Source organism: Loxodonta africana, chromosome 1 (genome assembly GCF_030014295.1).
Source record: "Loxodonta africana isolate mLoxAfr1 chromosome 1, mLoxAfr1.hap2, whole genome shotgun sequence".
Classification (NCBI taxonomy): Eukaryota; Metazoa; Chordata; class Mammalia; order Proboscidea; family Elephantidae; genus Loxodonta; species Loxodonta africana.
Window position 1 is genome coordinate 135,158,128 of NC_087342.1, and position 19,038 is coordinate 135,177,165.

Consider the following 19,038-nt stretch of genomic DNA (forward strand, 5'->3'; position numbering starts at 1 on the left):
AGTCACTCGGTGGGTTTGAACAGTCAACCTTTTGGTTAGCAGCTGAGTGTTTAACTGCTGTGCCACAAGGGCATATATAAATTTTAGAAAAGAATATTGACCAGTTTTTATTTTTCCATCCTGTAGCTCACACTATGTAAGGTCTTCTGCAACAGTAAACCTGCAAGAGAAACACCTGTTAAATAAGAGTCCTATAAAAACGATTTAGCAACCTATAAAACAATCTAATTCACTATGCCAAACAGGCTTTTCCAACTTCTCCTGCAGGACGTTATGTTTATATAGGGGACTGAAGAGCCACTTTTCAAAGGAATCGAGATGTATTCCAGCACAGCAGCAGTGGCTGCAGTTATGTTATTGTCCAACCAGTTCCTGGGAAAACACAAAATGAAAGGGATTCAGAGTAATCAGAGAGAAAGTGTTATGGTTTCTGCGGTATGAAGAGAGACCTTTCAAAATTTTTACATGAAGTATTTTAGGATTAATTAAGAATGCTTGGTTAAAACTATGGCACTTACCGTTTGATTATGAACTTTTATGGGAACTGAATGCTCTGGACATTCGCTGGAAGTGCTGTTCTCTGCTAAAGTTGTATTTGAATCTACCATATCCACTAATGCAACACTCAGGTTCACACGTAATGCATAGACAACGAAGAAACCAAAAAAGGCCAAAAGTGCTAAGTTGTAACGAGCAGAGCAGCACACCGGAGCTGAAATAAAGATTTGAGGAAAACTTTAATATTAACTAAAAGAATAATTAGATGATATTGTCTGACCCACTAAAGTTAGGTTAGTTTTTAGAAGTGCGTAAATTAATAAATCATGACTACTTTCCTGAGAATATCCTTTGATGAAGCACATCCAAAAATATTTATCAAGGAGAGTTCGTTCCCTGTATCTGTGTTGTCGTTAGGTGGCATCGAGTCAGTTCTGACCCACAGCGACCCTATGTGACCCTACGTACAACAGGGCGAAACACTGCCTGGTCCTGCACCATCCTCACAATGGTTATGCTTTGAGTCCACTGTTGCAGCCACTGTGTCAATCCATCTCATTGAGGGCCTTCCTCTTTTTCGCTGACCGTCTGTAGTTTTCATAAAAATTACCCATGAGAGCCTGAGCCGTAAGACAGTTCATTAAAATGTAGAGGTAAAAGCTTTATCAACTTTGCTCAGAAAAGTCTCTGTGCCAGAGTCCAAACTGAACCCCTAATCCCTGGCCGGGGTTTAGCTGGCAAAGATTCGGCACGGAAAAAATAGGTAAAATGATTTAATGGCATCATTATCCCTGAAAAACTATATAAAGCATGGTCAGTAAGTACTTAAGTACTTACTTAGTATGCCACAGTATGTACAGTACTGACTACGGTCTCAATGTAAATGCTGCACAGCAAAAAAAATTTACTGCCAAGACTAGGGTACAAAATTCATCTTGATAAATTCCTTACCTTGAAGACTAATCTCAGAGGGTGAGTTTGAATGAGCAGCTGTGATACATACTTAAGAGTCTCCTAAACGAAATGTATTTAAGAATCCAGAAGCAAACTTGCAGCACCTATGCTATGTTTCTGTGACAGTTGCTCAGTAGTTATCATACTTACAGGGCCCAGTAAAAAGGGAAGTAAGTGAAGGCAGAATTGTACCACAATTTAAAAAAAAAAAAAAGGTAGACTAACTTGGAGGAACCAACTAAAGAAAGGTCATGTGAAAGGAGGAGCTTAATCTATTTTTCACTCTAATTGTATGCGTATGCACATATTTTCTTTTTACTTCTTTTATTGCGTTGCAGAATTGAGAGGGGGTGGGAATTGGGGGAGCAGACTAGGAGTGATGACCCCCTCAGAAAGAAAAATCGGCATAATCCAAACACTAAGTGTTTGATAAATGCCTGTTGAAAGATACGAACACCTATTTCATTTAGTAATGATGCATTAAGTATTAAATATATATATATATATACATATATATATATATATACATATATATATATATACAGATATAAAGGGGCCCTGGTGGCACAAATGGTTAAGCTCTCAGCTGCTAACCAAAAAGTTGGCAGGTTGAGCCCACCCAGTGGCTCCACAGGAGAAAGAACTGGTAATCTGCTTCCATAAACTTTACAGCCTAGAAAACTCTATGGGGCAGTTTCTACTCTGGCACATGGGGCTGCTATGTCAGAATTGACCCAACCGCATCCAACAACAACACATGAATATATATGTGTTTTTATATGCTAATGACACATTAACACTATATATGTCTATGTGTTCCCCTATTCAAGAATCCTGTTGTTTTCATCAACCTGTTTCAAACACAAATACATTTTTCGGTGTATAAGGCTCTTGGTGATTCTTAACTGACTCAGACTGAAACACTGATGAATATGGCACAACTATACAAAAAAAAAAAAAATTTTTTTTTTTTAATACTTTTTTATTGACTGCTGGGGCCCAGTGGTTAACAGCTCAGTTGCTAACCAAAAATATCCACCAGCCGCTCCTTGGAAACCCTATGGGGCAGTTCTACTGTGCCCTATAGGGTTGCTATGAGTTGGAACCGACCCAATGGAAATGGGTTTTTATACTTATGTATATATATATATATATTTTATATATTAATATATCCAACTCATTTTTCTATAATCCCTCACACATTTAACAGTTGCTTTTCTCTGCGTGAGATTTACATTTTTTAACAGAAGACTTTTCATTTGTCATTCCTGAATTCTTTATTCAGTGATACAGCTATTGGAATTTTGGCCCCGTTACCACAATTAGATCCAGACCTTTGATAACTGTATTTCTAAGGCTCCACTGATGCTGTCCCCATTGCCTGAATATAGATAGATTTGCTCTCTGCTCCGACCAAATGGCCAGCTAAGGACAGTCTGGATGCTGCTAAGGCATGTTCTGTATCTGTTGCCATTACTAGAGTCCAACTCATAGCGGCCCTATAGGGCAGAATATAACTGCCTCATAGGGTTTCCGAGGCTTTTTTTTTTTTTTTAATCTTTACAGAAGCAGACTGCCATATTTTTCTCCTGTGGAGTGGCTAGTAGGTTCAAACTGCCAATCTTTTGGTTAGCAGCCGAGTGCTTAATCACTGTGCCACTAGGGCTCCTTCAGGTTCTATGAGAGATTGCATTTTCTTTATTGTGGCTCTGTGTCAGGCAATATTGCAGGGAAGTCTAGATAAACCCGCTGGCGTCCAGTCTATTCTGACTCACAGCAACCCTATAGGACAGAGCAGAACTGCTCCATTGGGTTTCCAAGGCTGCAAATCTTTATGGAAGTTAGCTGCCACATCTTTCTCCCTCAGAGCAGTTGTAGGGTTTGAACTGTCGACCTTTCATTTAGCAGCCAAATTAATATCCACTTATGTGGGAACACCAAATCCCATTAAAATGGACCCAGTTACTTCAACATTAACACTTATTATCACGACATGACCCTAGGCTGTTTCCCTTCATTCTGTAATAGGGCTGCTCTCTAAGTAGCATTCCTTACGTCACATTTAAGAGTATATTCACACAAAAAACATAGTTGTGAAACTCAAGGCTTATGTAACTGAATCTTGACTATAAATCATCTCTCCCCAACAGCAGACAGAGGCAAAAACAAAACAATGAAAGTACAAAGCACAGGAAGCATGAGATTATTACTACTATAAACCAGAAAACCCAAGTTCTAATACAGCGTGCCATCCTCTATGCTAAGCATTTTCTATTAACTCATTTAATCCTCACAATAACCCTATGAATTAGGTATATTACTTTCCTTATAGATAAGGAAAGCACAGAAAGGCAGGTAACTCGATCAGGGTCACACAGTCTAGTTAGTGGTGGAGCTGGGATTAGCAGTTAGGTGATATGGCTCCAGGCTGACGCTCTGTCTTTCAACACAAAGAAATGTCTGGGAAACCCTAAAACTGATTTCTTACAATATGAATTAGGATCTCTTTGGTACAACTGTATTTTGAAAATTTACTTAATTGAACACGAGACATTTCATTCATAGAACAGAAATAAACCTTCAGTTGGGAGAAGAGTGAGGAACGAAGAAATTTTTGTATGTGGTGAAGGGGAAGCTTTGCTCTTCCTTGCCTAATTCCCTCCCTTCCTCTTAACTAAATTAGGCAGGAAAACCTACAGACTTCCTGTTGTTTATTAGCATTGAGCCACTCTTCCCCCATCATTTTGGTGTGCATCTCTCAATTCCCTGAGGCTCAGTAAAAGCAAATGCTGAGAGACAAACCATAGTTGGGTTAAAAACAAACAAAAAAACAGTTGTCGTTGAGTCAGTTCAGACTTATGACGATCCCCATGTATGTCAGAGTAGAAATGAGCTCCACAGGGTTTTCAACAGCTGTTTTTTTGGAAACAGATCACCAGGTCTTTCTTCCATGTGCTTCTGGGTGGTCGTGAACTTCCAGTCTTTTGGTTAGCAGCCAAGAGCTTTAACTGCACCGCCCAGGGACTCCATAGGTGGGTTAAGTTACTAAGAATTCTGAGTCATATTACTGTACCAGTCTGCGAGGTATGGATTGTTAATGATACTAAAGAAACATATCCTAATTTTAGATGTCTTAATAAAGAAACACTGCATAATTTAAAACCATGTCTCCTTATTTATGGCAGAGGTGGGAAGATGACTTTCAAATTGGTTAGGGATCAAGTAAAAATGATGAAGCATTTTGCAAATAAGAATTGCTCAAATATAACACAAAGGTGGCAGTGTTGCATTGAGGAAGGAAGATGCGACTAAAATTCAGGGGAACTCTAAGCTCTTGATCCCTAACCAATTTGAAAGTCATCCTTCCGCCTCTGCCATAAATAAATAAAATTCAGTTCTCCTGAATTTTAGTCAGTCAAGCCCCACAAAATCAAATGATGTAATGCATTGGGTAAATCTGCTGCAAAAGATCTCTTTAAAGTGTTAAAAATTAAAGATGTCACATTGAGGACTTAAGTGCGCCTGACTCAAGCCATGGTATTTTCAATAGTCTCATATGCGTGTGAAAGCTGGACAATGAATAAGGAAGACTGACGCATGGAGTTGCGGTGTTCGTAAAGAGTACTGAATATATCATGGACTGCCAGAAGTATGAACCAGGGCTTAGAACAGTTCATTCCAGTTTGAACCCCTGCTGAGAATTCACATTTCTAACAGGCTTCTTGCTGAAAATTTGCATTTCCACCCCAAATATACTGAAACAGAATCTACAGTTTCATAAGATCCCCAGGGGATTCTTATGTATAACTTCCTGGAAACTTGTCAGAAATGCAAATTCTCAGTAGGGAATGTGTCAGAAATGCAAATTCTCAGCAGAGGTTCAACCCCCAAAGTGGTTCAAGGCCCTGGAACAAATAAATCTGTCTTGGAAGAAGTACAGCCAGAATGCTCTTAGAAGCGAGACTTTGTCTCATGAACTCTGGACATGTTATCAGGAGGGACCAGTCCCTGGAGAAGGACATCATGCTTGGTAAAGCAGAAGGTCAGTAAAAAACCCTCAAAGAGATGGAGTAACACAGTGGCTGCAACAATGGGCTCAAACACAGCCAACAATTGTGAGCACAGTACGGGGCTGCTAGGCAGCATTTCATTCTGTGGCACACAGGTCACTGTGAGTCGGAACTGACTCCACGGCATCTAACAACAACAATCTTTAATAAGGTTACAGCCACATGCAATCTTTGCAAGTTACTTAACCTCTCTGGCCCTCCGTTGCTTGGGTATAAAATGAAGCTAAACTAAGTAATAGTTAGTCTCTAAGTCTTTTACTGCTGTCAAGTTTTATGACTACATTTCATCAGTCTTTTCCGAAAATAAAAAACTAGAAATTTAAGCATGGATAAAGTAGAGCTAATTTCATACTGGACTGCTCCAGAAACAAACAGAAAAGGTAACTAAGATGCATATAAACACATGGAAAGGGAAGTTTCAAGGACTGCTAAAGGTTTACTGCTCCGGGTACCAAATCTTTTTAAAAATACTTCTGAATAGATTAAAAAAAATTTTTTTAAACAAGCTTTTCATTTTCTTAAATTGTAAACCAAGTATAGAGAACGTAATTTAATCTTAAAAAAATAAAAATAAAAAATAAGGGTAATCTTATTTTTTATTGAAAACGTACATGGTAGACATATTACTAAAACTAGGAATTCACCCTTGAGAGGTAAATCAGATAATCCCTGATTCCTCCTACTGTTCCTTGTTATATCAGTCTTTGTCTTTTCCATCTCTTCTCCCCTGGAGCTCTTCTCCTGCCCTTAAGCTTAGCACACAGGTTAAGTGGCCCTAAATTTAAAATACTGTTGACTAATGCATTACCCCATAACTGCAGGCTTCTTTGTAAAAGCTTTAACATATTTTAAATAGCAAAAATAATGTGTTGTTGCTATTTCTATTTCACTTGTTCTCCAGTGGTTACGGAAAGAGTAAAAATAAGAAAGGAAATGGCCGTAACGTAGTCACTTAAAGCCAGGAAAAACAGAGCTAATAGCATCAGCTCAATACACTCTACCTGTGAATCAAGCAGAGGTGGTTTTTAAAAGCAATGTTATGAGCTATTTTTTTTCCACTAACTTTACCGAGTATAATTTATGTACAAGAAAATGCATCCATTTCAAGAGCACAGTTTGATGAATTTTGACAAATGTATGCACGTGTCTATCCCAGTAAAGACTAAACATTTTCATCATCCCAAAAAGTTTCCTAGTGGCCCTGCGCAGTCAGTTCCCTCCTACTCACAGCTTCCAGATAACAACTGATCTACTTCTTGTTATAGATTAATTTTGCTTGTTCTAGAATTTTATATTAATGAAATCGTACATTAATATGGTGGCTTTTTTTGCTCAGCATGTTTAGAGATTCATACACATTGTTGTGTATATCAGTACTTTATTCCCTTTTATTACTGAGCCATGTTCCATCGCATGGATAGACCATAATTTGTTTATCCATTTTCCAGCTGATGGACATCTAGGTTGTTTCTAGTTTTTTACTATTAGGAATAAAACTCCTATAAACATTGTGTGGTTTTATGGTAACATACATTCAACTTTAAAAGAAATTGCCAGTTTTCTAAAGTAGTTGTAGAGTTTTTACCAGGAATGTACTGGAGTTCTAGTTACTCATGTGGTATCCTAAGTCTTTTCAATTTTAGGCATTCTGGTGGGTGTATAATGGCACCTCATTGTGGTTTTCATCTGCATTTCCCTGACAATTAATGATGTTTAACATTTGAGCTGAATTTTGATTATACACACACACATATTTTTCCAGCTGTCGCAGACTATAGTCTCTAGGAGTATCTTTATCATGACGTTAGCTTCCGTATTTCTATATTACATTATTTTACAGAAGATTATAGACTTCTAACACAATAAACTACAAAAAAGTTCAGTTTATGAAGCTAAATCCGACTTCCAGGTAAAGTGTCATCACCATAGTACAGGATTTACATTTAGCATTGACTGAAATTTTAAGTCCCCAGCTGTGGGATGGAGCAATAATGCTGCCACTTCTACCACCACCATATGGTAACGTTAAAAACAGAGAGATCATACAATTCAGTTGTGGCACAGGGTTAAGAGCTACAACTGCTAACCACAAAAGGTCAGCGGTTTGAATCCACCAGGCACTCTGTGGAAACCTTATGGGAATCGACTTGACGACAACGGGTTTTGGTTAAGAAAAGTCAAATTTCCAAATTCACCTCTTGTTCTCATGCACACATCTTTGGAAAATACAGAATGCATTCAGATTTGTTCTTTAGTTTTAACTACTTTTAAATAAGCTACATTACAAAAGTATCAAATAGCAAAGTATTTTAATTTTCCCAAATCCAGGGAAGACAATTTTGAAGTACCTCTTGTATGTGTTACAAGACCTTTGGCTAATTACTTTAACGCTTTATAGATATCTTGAGGATAACTGAACTGTTTCCTAACTCAAATCGTAGATTGCTAGCCGGAGGCGGGGGGTACCCGGCATATGTGCAGTACTTTTAGTCCCTCACCGCACAGTTTCTAGATATTCGCTGGGTTATGCTATAACAGCCCTCCGCATACTCACTGTTAACTCTAATGTTAATCCAGTCCTTAAAAAAAACAAAACTAACATTTTTATTGTGATGAATCCACTCCTTTTTCTGACTCCTCTCCCTGTCCAAGAAGCTACCAGATCACATGCCGGCCGAATTGCAGTTGCGGGAACCTGGCCAGGACAAGAAGAGCCAGAGGCTACGCCCGGCCCTTTACCCATCCATTGATTTGAGGTTTCTCTCCCAGTTTGCTCTTCCACCGGGTTGCCCTTCTGGCACTACCTAAAACCACCCAGAGCCTAGCGCAGCCGGCGCTGAGCCGCTCCCTGCCCAGACCCGCTGGGCTGCACTTGCAGAGGCCGCTCCCGCGCCCCTCACCCACCAGCCCGCCAGGACCGGGGACAGCCGGGTAGGGAGGAGTCTTGGTGGGGTCCCGAATGGGCTCCCCTCCCTCAGGCTCCCTCACATAGAGCAGCTCTGGTTCCGCCGATAGAGGGCGCGGGCGCTCTGGCCACGGCCCCCGCCCCGGGACAGCCTCCAGCCAGTCCAAAGCCCCTCGACAGCCCTGCCGCTCACCGGCTTCCGCCCGCGGGGAGCCCTGCAAGAGGGGCGTGCTGTCAGTGCCTTCATCGCCGTCGTTTGGGGCCAGGCCATGGACCGGGGACCTCATGGCGACTCCGGTGTCCAAGTGGGTTCACCACCCGGCCGAAAGGAGGGCTCCGGCCAGACAGCCGAAGCCCCGGGGCCAAGCTGGCGGGGCGGGGCGCGGGTGCTGGCGCTAGAACCGCCCCTCGGCCCCGTCGCGTCACCGCGGCCCAGCCTAGAGCAGGTCGGCCGACTCCGCCCCCGCCGCCATCTTAGGTTCGGGCAACTCTGAGGTGGTTTCAATCGGGGAAGGCGGAGTCCTGGGAGTTCTGGCCTGGTGTTGAGTGGTGGGGTTTTAGTCAGTTCCGCCACCTCTAAGCTTACCAGGTGGCCGATCTTCTTAGTCAGAATGTTCCTCCTTCTTGCGTCCCCTCCTAGAGACCTTTACTAAAGCTCAAGGGCCCCTCTGGGAGCTAGGAAGAGTGGGAGTCTGGAAGCTGGCAGCGGCGATTTGAATAGTGTATAATTAAGGGGAGGGCTTGGACCGAACTTGGGAAGTGGATCGGATGTATTTGACGTTCAGTTATCAGTATTAAGTTGCCGTGAATATTAAGAACCCCGATGCTGTCTACCTCGTGTGGGCATATTGTCCCTAAAATAGTTTTTTAGGTGGAAAATAGTAAATGGAAACATTAAGCTGAAGCACATGAAATTGACGATTTTGTAGGTCAAATCAATATGGGCAATACCATATAGTTTAACCCATACAATCCTGATGTGAGAAAGCTGTGTTTCCACAGGTCTAACTCAAACAGATTCCTCTGGTATTTGCTGATTCTGAGAAGGAGGAACTAGGAAAACGTTCCTGCCGTGGGTGGATTTGGAGGCGCTGTTTCGACCACAGGCTGTCATGGGCAATACAGGCCTGGAGATAACAAAATAAGATGTGGTAGATGCCCTCGGGGAGGTTGGAGGCAGGCAGCCTCAGAGCCCAGCCCTTCTAAGAGACACCTGCTCTGACTTTATCCTCCTACACCGAGCAAAATAAACTGCCCTTTCTTCTGAAATTGTCCTTGATCAGATAACCACAGAAGGGGCCATAGATGGCCTTGACCCGCCCCTGGGTGGAGACTTTAAGTCCTAATGAAGAAAAATTCATCCCTCCATCCTAGGTGGGAAACCCTGGTGGTGTAGTGGTTCAGTGCTACAGCTACTAACCAAGAGGTCGGCAGTTCAAATCCGCCAGGCGCTCCTTCGAAACTATGGGGCAGTTCTACTCTTTCCTATAGGGTCGCTAAGAGTTGGAGTTGGAATCCACTCGAGGGCAGTGGGTTTTTGGTTTGCTTTCCATTCTGGGAGATCAAACCCTTCGTTAAAGAAAATGCATGGTCATCCCCAAGCTCCGAGTGCCTGCGTAAAGGTCAATCCTGAATATTCTTGATGAATTTGCAATTCCTTGTGTGCTTTCTGTAAAAGCCCAAAGCCATCTTTCTGATCTCCTGCCCCCACTTCTTGTTTCTTGGCTGTAACAAGTCACGCCGAGCAAAACCTGGGGTTTTGAGGAGTGTAAGGGGAAGATTCTGCCAACCAATAGTTCAATAAACCAGGCAAGATGTCAGGTCCACATGGAGCGAAGAGGAGAGGCCTTTGCCCAGCAGCAGAGTAGGGACTTCTGAAGGCATGCCCAACTTCATGGATTAGTAGGTAATACGAAAGCTTTCAAGTTACTGAGTTACTGAAATTAAAATATAGATCTTAAACTCTCTGAGGGGGACTCCAGCCCTCCACAAGTCTTTTACAGCAGTGCTGCTCAAACATGAATATGCACACCATAACCTGGGAGATCTTGTTAAAATGCAGCTTCCCATTCAGCAGGTCTGGGGTAGCCCAGAGATTTTGCATTGCTAACAAGCTCTCAGTAAACCACACTTTAAATAGGAAGGTTATAGAGATCGGGGCCTGGGAATAAAGATTCCAACAGTCTTGAAAGATCTGTTCAAACTCAAAAAATGAAAAATTCTTTTAATTTTTTTAGAAGGTTTGTTTCTTTAGAAGTTTTAGATTTACAGAAAAACTGCAAAGACAGTATAGAGAGTTCCCCATATCCTTTACTTAGTTTGACCTGTTATTAAGATCTTACATTAGTATAATATATTTGTCACAACTAATGAACTGATAGGGAGCTGTGGTGTTGCAGCAGTTAAAGCATTTGGCTGCTAACCAAAAGGTTAGTGGTCAGTGCTTTGAATCTACCAGCGGCTTGGGAGAAAGATGTGGGAGTCTGCTTCTGTAAAGATTTGCAGCCTTGGAAACCTAATGGGGCAGTTCTACTCTCTACTCTTCCTTGTAGTGTTGCTCTGTGTCTGAATCCACTTGACGGCAATGGTTGGTTGGTTGGTTGGAAATGAACCAATATTGTCACCTAAAGTCCATACTTTATTTGGATACCACATTGCATTTAGTTGTCATGTCTCCTTAGGCTCCTTGAGACTGTGACAGTTTCTCAGCCTTTTCTTATTTTTGACGACCTTGGTTTTTTTGTAGTGTACTGGTCGGGTTGTAGAAGGTCCTTCAGTGTGGGTTTATCTGATGATTTTCTTATAATTAGACTGAGGTTATGCATTTTTGAGAAGAAGACCACAGAAGTGCCATACTTATGTCATTTCAAGGGTATATGCTATCATCAGGATTTATCACTGATGATTATAATATGGCTGAGATAGCATTTGTCAGGTTTCTCCACTCTAAAGTTCCTTTTCTCCCCCACCCCTTTTCCATACTGTACTCTTTGGAAGGAAGTTAGTATTCACAGCCCACACTTAAAGGGTGGAAAGTTATGATCCACCTCTTTGAGGGGGCAGAATTCTTCTGTACAGGTGTCGTAGAGTAAGGACCTGTATCCTGCTTGAAGTGAAAATAAAAGAAACTTATTATAAGAAAGGAAACCCTGGTGGTATAGTGGTTAAGTGCTATGGCTGCTAACCAAGATGTCAGCAGTTCGAATCCTCCAGGCGCTCCCTGGAAACTCTATTGGGCAGTTCTACTCTGTCCTATAAGGATCGCTATGAGTTGGAATTGACTGGAGGCCAGTGCGTTTGGTTTGGTATTGTAAGAAAGACCAGTGCAGGGGGCGGGGGGGGGGTAGTGGAGGGGGGAGAGTGGGGAGGGGAACACTAGATCTCACAAAATGAAAATCTGTGTTCCTGGGGAGCAGCAGTTTCCTTGGAGATAGTTAGAGGCCTAAACTAAGAGCTTAGGTTATACTATTCTTTTTTTAAAACTGTACTTTAGATTTTTTTTTTTTTTAGATTAAGGTTTACAGAACAAATTAAACATTTAGTACACATATTGTTTTATGACATTGGTTAACAACCCCACGACATGTCAACACTCCTTCTTGACTTTGGGTTCCCTATTATCAGCTTTCCTGTCCCCTCCTGCCTTCTAGTTTTTGCCCCTGGGCTGGCATGCCCCTTTAGTCTTGTTTTACTTTATGGGCCTGTTTAATTTTTGGCTGAAATGTGAACCTCAGGTGTGACTTCAGTACTGAGTTAAAAGGGTGTTGGGGGCCATGCTCTCGGGGTTTCTCCAGTTTCTTTCAGACCAGGGAGTCTGGTCTTTTTTTGTGAGTTAGAATTTTGTTCTACATTTTTCTCTAGCTCTGTCCAGGACCTTTTATTGTGATCACTGTAAGAGCAGTTGGTGGTGGTAGCCAGGCACCCTCTAGTTGTGCTGGACTCCGTCTGGTAGAGGCTGTGGTAGTTGTGGTCCATTAGTCCTTGGGATTAATCTTTCCCTTGTGTCTATGGTTTTCTTCATATTCCTTTGCTCCGGAAGAGGTGGGAACAGTGGAGTGTCTTAGATGGCAGCTCACAAGCTTTTAAGACCCCAGACGCTACTCACCAAAGTAGAATGTAGAACATTTTCTTTATAAACTGTTATGCCAATTGAGCTGGATGTTTCCTGAGCGCATGGTACCCAGCCCATTAATTGGTCCCTGAAGGAGCTTGGATGTGTCTATGAAGCTTCCATGACCTTGTCTGGGCAAAGTTTTGCCGTACTGTCTTACACTTCATGAAAGTTACCACTTACCTATTGTCTAGTAAGTGTTTTTCCCTTCCTACCCTGTCCTCCCTCGTAAGCATCAAAAAGATTGTTTCTTTCTGTCCGTAAACCTTCCATGAGTTTTTATAGTAGTGCTCTCATACAGTATTTGTCCTTTTGCGATGGACTTATTTCACTCAGTACAATGCTCTGCAGATTCATCCGTTTTGTGAGATGCAATAGTGATTTTTCATGTGATTGGTCAAGGTTATAATCCATGTAGGAATGATGATATATGTTGTTTTTACAATGAGTATGCTCGTTGTGGTGGGTTTGTTGGGTTTTCTTCTCCTTTTTCTAGGGGGCTGAGTTTAATTGTGAGTGGTGTGGTGGGATGCAGTATTATCGTGAGATTTGGGGGATCTTTCTTAGGATTAATGTTTTTAGTATATTTAGGTGGGATGATAGTAGTTTTTGGTTATACTACTGCTATGGCCACTGAGGAATGTCCAGAGGCTTGGGGATCGAGTGTTACAGTTTTGGATGCATTGTTTATGGGGTTGTTAATGGAAGGGCTTGTAGTATTATGATTGTTAAATGGTGGGGGATTTGAGCCGGTAGGTTGCGATTCAAGTAATTTGGAGAAATGAATGATTTTTAATAGTGAAGAGATCAGGTTTGTTCATGAGGCTTATTCGGGTGGATTGTCATTGTATACTTATGGGTATTAGTAATGATAGCTGGGTAAGCATTATTTATTAGTGTGTTTATTGTGATTGAGATTACTCGAGGGCATTAAATAATGAGTAGTAGACCTGAAATTAGAGAAATTAGGAATGAAAGGACGTATAGTTTGATTATACCTTTTTGGCTTGATATCAGGGTAGAGGCTGTTTTTTGTAAAGGTGCCAGGTTTTTGGGGATAATTTTTTCTAATCAGTTTAGGTCTATGGTGGTTGATGATAAGTTTAGGCTTGTATTAAGGCTGAAGTAAGATGGGAATCGGTGAATAATTGTTGGGTAATATTATGTTTGAGAATTTGTAGGAGTAAAGTGGGAAGTCAAATTTAGATTGTATGTTATGGAGTTCTATAGCTAGTGTGGTAACTGCTAGGGCTGTAAATTTTAGGTAGTTGGGTATAGTTATTTGTGGTACTGTGGGTGGACTGATATTTATCGAGATAATAAAGCCGGCGAAAATACTGCCAAGTATTAGCTGTTTGATAGCGTTAGTGAGGAAGGGGTTGTTTTCATTGATTTGGATTAGTGCAGAGTATTGTGGCTGCCCAAGTAAGGTGAAAAAGGTGATTTGGGTACTGTAGACTGCTGTTATAGAGGTGGCGATGAGGGTAATCAGTAGGGCTCAGGCATTGGCGTAAGATGTATTTGCAGCTTCAATAATTAGGTCTTTTGAGTAGAAGCCTTTTAGGAATGGAATACCAGTTAACGCCAGGCTGCCAGTAATAAGAGCAGTTGAAGTAAAGGTTATGGTTTTGTACAGTCCTCCCTATTTTGTGGATGTCTTGCTCATCGTTTAGGCTGTGAATGATAGAACCTGAGCATAGGAATAGCTTTGAAGAATTCATGTGTGCAAATGTGAAGGAAGGCAAAATGAGATTGGTGACTATTATTAGGCCTAGTTGACTGGAGGTGGAGAATGCAACAATTTTTTTTTTTTTATTAACTTTTATTAAGCTTCAAGTGAACATTTACAAATCCAATCAGTCTGTCACATATAAGTTTACATACATCTTACTCCGTACTCCTACTTGCTCTCCCCCTATTGAGTCAGCCCTTTCAGTCTCTTCTTTCGTGACAATTTTGCCAGCTTCCCTCTCTCTCTATCCTCCTATCCCCCCTCCAGACAAGAGTTGCCATCACACTCTCAAGTGACCACCTGATATAATTAGCTCACTCTTCATCAGCATCTCTCTCCCACCCGCTGACCAGTCCCTTTCATGTCTGATGAGTTGTCTTTGGGGATGGTTCCTGTCCTGTGCCAACAGAAGGTCTGGGGAGCATGGCCGCCAGGATTCCTCTAGTCTCATTCAGACCATTAAGTATGGTCTTTTTATGAGAATTTGGGGTCTGCATCCCACTGATCTCCCGCTCCCTCAGGAGTTCTCTGTTGTGCTCCCTGTCAGGGCAGTCATCTATTGTGGCCGGGCACCAACTAGTTCTTCTGGTCTCAGGATGATGTAGGTCTCTGGTTCACGTGGCCCTTTCTGTCTCTTGGGCTCTTAGTTGTCATGTGACCTTGGTGTTCTTCATTTTCCTTTGCTCCAGGTGGGTTGAGACCAATTGATGCATCTTAGATGGCCGCTTGTTAGCGTTTAAGACCCCAGACGCCACATTTCAAAGTGGGATGCAGAATGTTTTCATACTAGAATTATTTTGCCAATTGACTTAGAAGTCCCCTCAAACCATGTTCCCCAGACCCCCGCCCCTGCTCCGCTGACCTTTGAAGCATTCATTTTATCCCAGAAACTTCTTTGCTTTTGGTCCAGTCCAATTGAGCTGACCTTCCGTGTATTGAGTGTTGTCTTTCCCTTCACCCAAAGCAGTTCTTATCTACTGATTAATCAATAAAAAACCCTCTCCCTCCCTCCCTCCCTCCCTTCCCCCTTCGTAACCACAAAAGTATGTGTTCTTCTCAGTTTTTACTATTTCTCAAGATCTTATAATAGTGGTCTTATACAATATTTGTCCTTTGAATGCAACAATTTTTAAATATCATTTTGCGTTAGGGCACAGATGGCCGTGAATTGGGTGGTTATAGCACCTAGACATAATGTGAGGGTCTAGATTGGGTTATTTTCTATGAGTGCGTAGAAACGGATGAGGAGAAATATGCCTGCTACTACTATTATACTAGAGTGAAGTAGGGCTGATACTGAGGTAGGACTTTCTATTGCTGATGGAAGTCATGGGTAAGTCCAAATTGGACTGATTTTCCTGTCGTGGCTAATAAAAGGCCTAGGAGAGGGAATATATTTCCTTTTAGGTCAATTAGGAAAATTTGTTGGAGTTCTGATGAGATTGAATGGAGCACAAATCAGGCTATTGTTATGACAAAACCTACGTGTCCAATGGGATTATAAAGGATTGCTCGTGGGGCTGCTGTATTAGTGTCAGCCCATCAGTATCATCAACCAATTAATATAGAAGATATAATGCCAACTCCTTCTCAGCCAGTGAATAATTGGAACAGGTTATTAGCAGTTACTAGAATTATTACAGTGATTAAGGATAGTAATAAGTACTTAAAGAATCGGTTGATGTAGGGGTCTAAGTATATATATCATAGTGAGAACTCTGTAATTGATCATGAAATGAAGAGTGCTACTGGTATGAAGATTAGAAAAATAGTCTAATATGAAGCTCAGGGAGAGGTTTAAGGTGTGGACTGTCATTCAATGTCAATTAGAAATTAGCGCTTCTTGGTTCGAGTAGATAAATATTACGGCTATAATTATGCTGATTATGAAAGCATATGATACAGTTATTTTTACATAGTGGGGAAAGTATTTTGTCTTATAAGCTTGTGATGGTGTTATTATAATTGGTAGAATTAAGATAATGAGTGATACTAAGGTGAAAGTAGAGAATAGATTAATTACTTTTATTTGGAGTTGCACCAATTTTTTGGTTCCTAAGACCAATGGATAACTTCCATCCTGTAATAGTTAAGAAAGCCATGCTGTTAGAGATGGGATGGGGGGTTAGCAGTTCCTCAGTTCTTTCTTGGTAAATAAAAAAGAGTTTAGCTTTTGTTATTAGATTATTAGATTCACAATCTAATATTTATAGTACATAAATCCCAGGATTTTAGGATTTAAGGATAGAAGTAGTAGAGGTATAAGGGTATTTTCTCAGGTAAATGAGGGCTTGATGGCTTTAGCATAGTGTGAGGGCTTTCCTGTTTGAGTTGTAATTAGTATATATAAAGTATACCAAAACCAACCAAACCCACTGCCGTTGAGTTGATTCCGACTCATAGCAACCCTATAGGACAGAGTAGAACTGCCCTGTAGAGTTTCCAAGGAGTGCCTGGTGGATTTGAACTGCTGACCTCTTAGTTAGCAGCCGTAGCACTTAACCACTACCGCCACCAGGGTTTCCATATAAAGTATACAAGGTGGTAATTAGCATGTTGAATCCTATAAGAAGGATAATAAAGTTAGATCATGAAAATGATGCTAGGATTACGAATAATTCTCTGATCAGGTTAATTGTGGGTGGTAATGCTAGGTTTGTAAGGCTGGCTAGGAGTCATCATATAGCTATTAGTGGTAGAAGGGTTTGTAAACCTTGTGCTAAAGTTATGGTTCAGATGTGAATTCCTTTGTATTTTGAGTTGGCCAGACAAAAAAGTAGGGATGAGGTTAGGCCATGGGCAATTATTAGGGCAGTTACTTCTATGAAGCTTCATGGGGCTTGAATCAGGATAGCAAAGATGACCAGAGCCAAGTGAATGACTGACAGATAGGCAATGAGGGACTTTAGGTCAGTTTGCCATAAACAAATAGAGCTAGTAAAGATTATCCCTCATATTGAGAGCATAAGGAATGGGTAGGCTATAAATTCTGTTAAGGGGTCTAGAAGAGTTTTGATTTGTAATGTGCTGTATCCTTCCAGTTTCAGGAGAATGGTGGCTAGGACTATGGAGCCTACTATACGGGCTTCTACGTGGGCTTTAGGTAGTCAGAGATGTAAGCCATATAGTGGTATTTTTACTATGAAAGCCATTATGCATGCTAGTCATAGGAAGTTGGTAGATCATGAGTTAGGTATGTGTTGTACTCAATATGAGGAGATTAGTAAATTTAGTGATCCTAAGATATTCTGGATAAAGAGTAGAGTTACTAACAAGGGAAGAGAGCCAAGTAAGGTATAAAATAAAAAGTAGAGTCCTGCGTTTAATCGTTCTGATTGATTACTTCATCAGGTAATGATGATTATTATGGGCATTAGTGTGGCTTCAAAGAGGATATAGAATAAGATTAATTGACTAAGAATTGTTGGAGGGAGATAATTATGGTAATGTAAGATTTCTTTTGAGTATTTGATTCGGGCGATAGGTTTTGTTGACTAGCTATGAGTATTAGGGGTAATAATCAGATAGTAAGAATCAGTAATGGGGCTAATAAAGAGTCTGAGAAGAAAAGTAGGGAAAAGTTTAGGTTATTTTCAAAGGGCTGGTGTAGGAAAGAAAGGCTAATTAAGCTGATTATAAAGCTATATGAAAAATATGAGGTAGTATTAATTCACATTATGTTGTTATTGGAGAGCCAAGTGAGTGGGACAAGCATAGTTGTTGGTAGAATACTTTTTAGCATTGAAGAAGATTTAGGTTTTGCGTGTAATCAAGTCCATGTTAGATACTATAACAGGAAGTGCCAGACCTACTGTGGCTTCATATGTTGCAAAAACTAGTAGGATTATTGATATCATGGTAGTGTGAAATGTATGTTAAGGGATAAAAGAGTACCTAGAATAAATAAAGATAATACTATCCCCTCAAGGCATAGTAATGATGACGTTAGGTGGGAGCGATATATAAGTATACCAATAAGGGAGATGGTGAAGGCTAGTAGAATATTTATGTAGATAGAAGGCATGATTGATAATTATGATGAATTCATAGTCTAAAGAGTCAAAATCTTTTTTTTTTTCTCTAATGACCATATTCAGCTCATCCAAGTCCTTTTTGGATCCATTCGTATGCTAATCCCAGGGCCAGAAGTGTAATTAGTACTAATGCTATTGAGAGTATTAGGTTAAGATCACCAATTTGAATTGCTCATGGTAATGGTAGGAGAAGAGCAATTTCTAGGTCAAGTAACAGAAATGCAATGGCTACAAGGAAAAACTTTATAGAAAATGGCAGGCGAGCAGAGCCTATCGGGTCAAAGCCACATTCGTATGGGCTTGCTTTCTCTGAGTAAACATATAGTTGAGGTAATCACAATGCAATTAGAATTAGCAATGAGGTTAGTAGGATATTAACAGATAACGTAATTATGAGGTTAATTGTTCTTTTTCGGGCTTTACCAGCGCTTACTGATTGGAAGTCAGTTATACTAATTCATACTGAAAGAACAGGATCCTCACAGGAAATTGATACGTATAGGAATAGGCAGACTATGTCTACGAAATGTCAGTATCAAGCAGCTGCTTCGAAGCCGAAGTGGTGGCTGGACGTAAGGTGGAATTTAAGTTGGCATATGAAGCAAAGGGTGAGAAAGGTGGATCCGATAATTACGTGGAGACCATGGAAACTTGTGGCCATGAAAACAGTTGAGCTGTAAACACCATCAGAGATTGCAAATGATGCTTCATAGTATTCAAAGGCTTGAAGAAGT

General features: G+C 40.8%; 2 protein-coding genes and 2 pseudogenes across 5 annotated transcripts in view; 1 reads left to right on the top strand and 3 right to left on the bottom strand.

Moving 5' to 3' along the window:
- The window catches only part of SLC17A5 (solute carrier family 17 member 5), a 69,205-nt gene extending 60,389 nt beyond the window's left edge, over positions 1-8,816 (bottom strand). For 3 of the 4 annotated variants that reach the window (XM_064288048.1, XM_064288059.1, XM_064288049.1), the window contains exons 1-2: positions 8,621-8,816; positions 519-712 (exon numbers count right to left, since the gene is read on the bottom strand). In XM_064288048.1, the coding sequence (XP_064144118.1) occupies positions 519-712; positions 8,621-8,714 (288 nt within the window). In that variant the 5' untranslated portion in view covers positions 8,715-8,816. The remainder of the gene's footprint in view (positions 1-518; positions 713-8,620) is intronic. The other variant, XM_003404392.4, reaches the window with a different exon arrangement.
- CD109 (CD109 molecule) overlaps positions 5,325-19,038 on the top strand; it is a 227,911-nt gene continuing 214,197 nt past the window's right edge. Inside the window, exon 1 of the mRNA XM_064288035.1 lies at positions 5,325-5,494. Coding sequence (XP_064144105.1) covers positions 5,438-5,494 — 57 coding nt within the window. The 5' untranslated portion in view covers positions 5,325-5,437. The remainder of the gene's footprint in view (positions 5,495-19,038) is intronic.
- Positions 12,315-14,331, bottom strand: LOC135231648 (NADH-ubiquinone oxidoreductase chain 5-like; annotated as a pseudogene).
- On the bottom strand, positions 15,342-17,422 carry LOC135227290 (NADH-ubiquinone oxidoreductase chain 5-like; annotated as a pseudogene).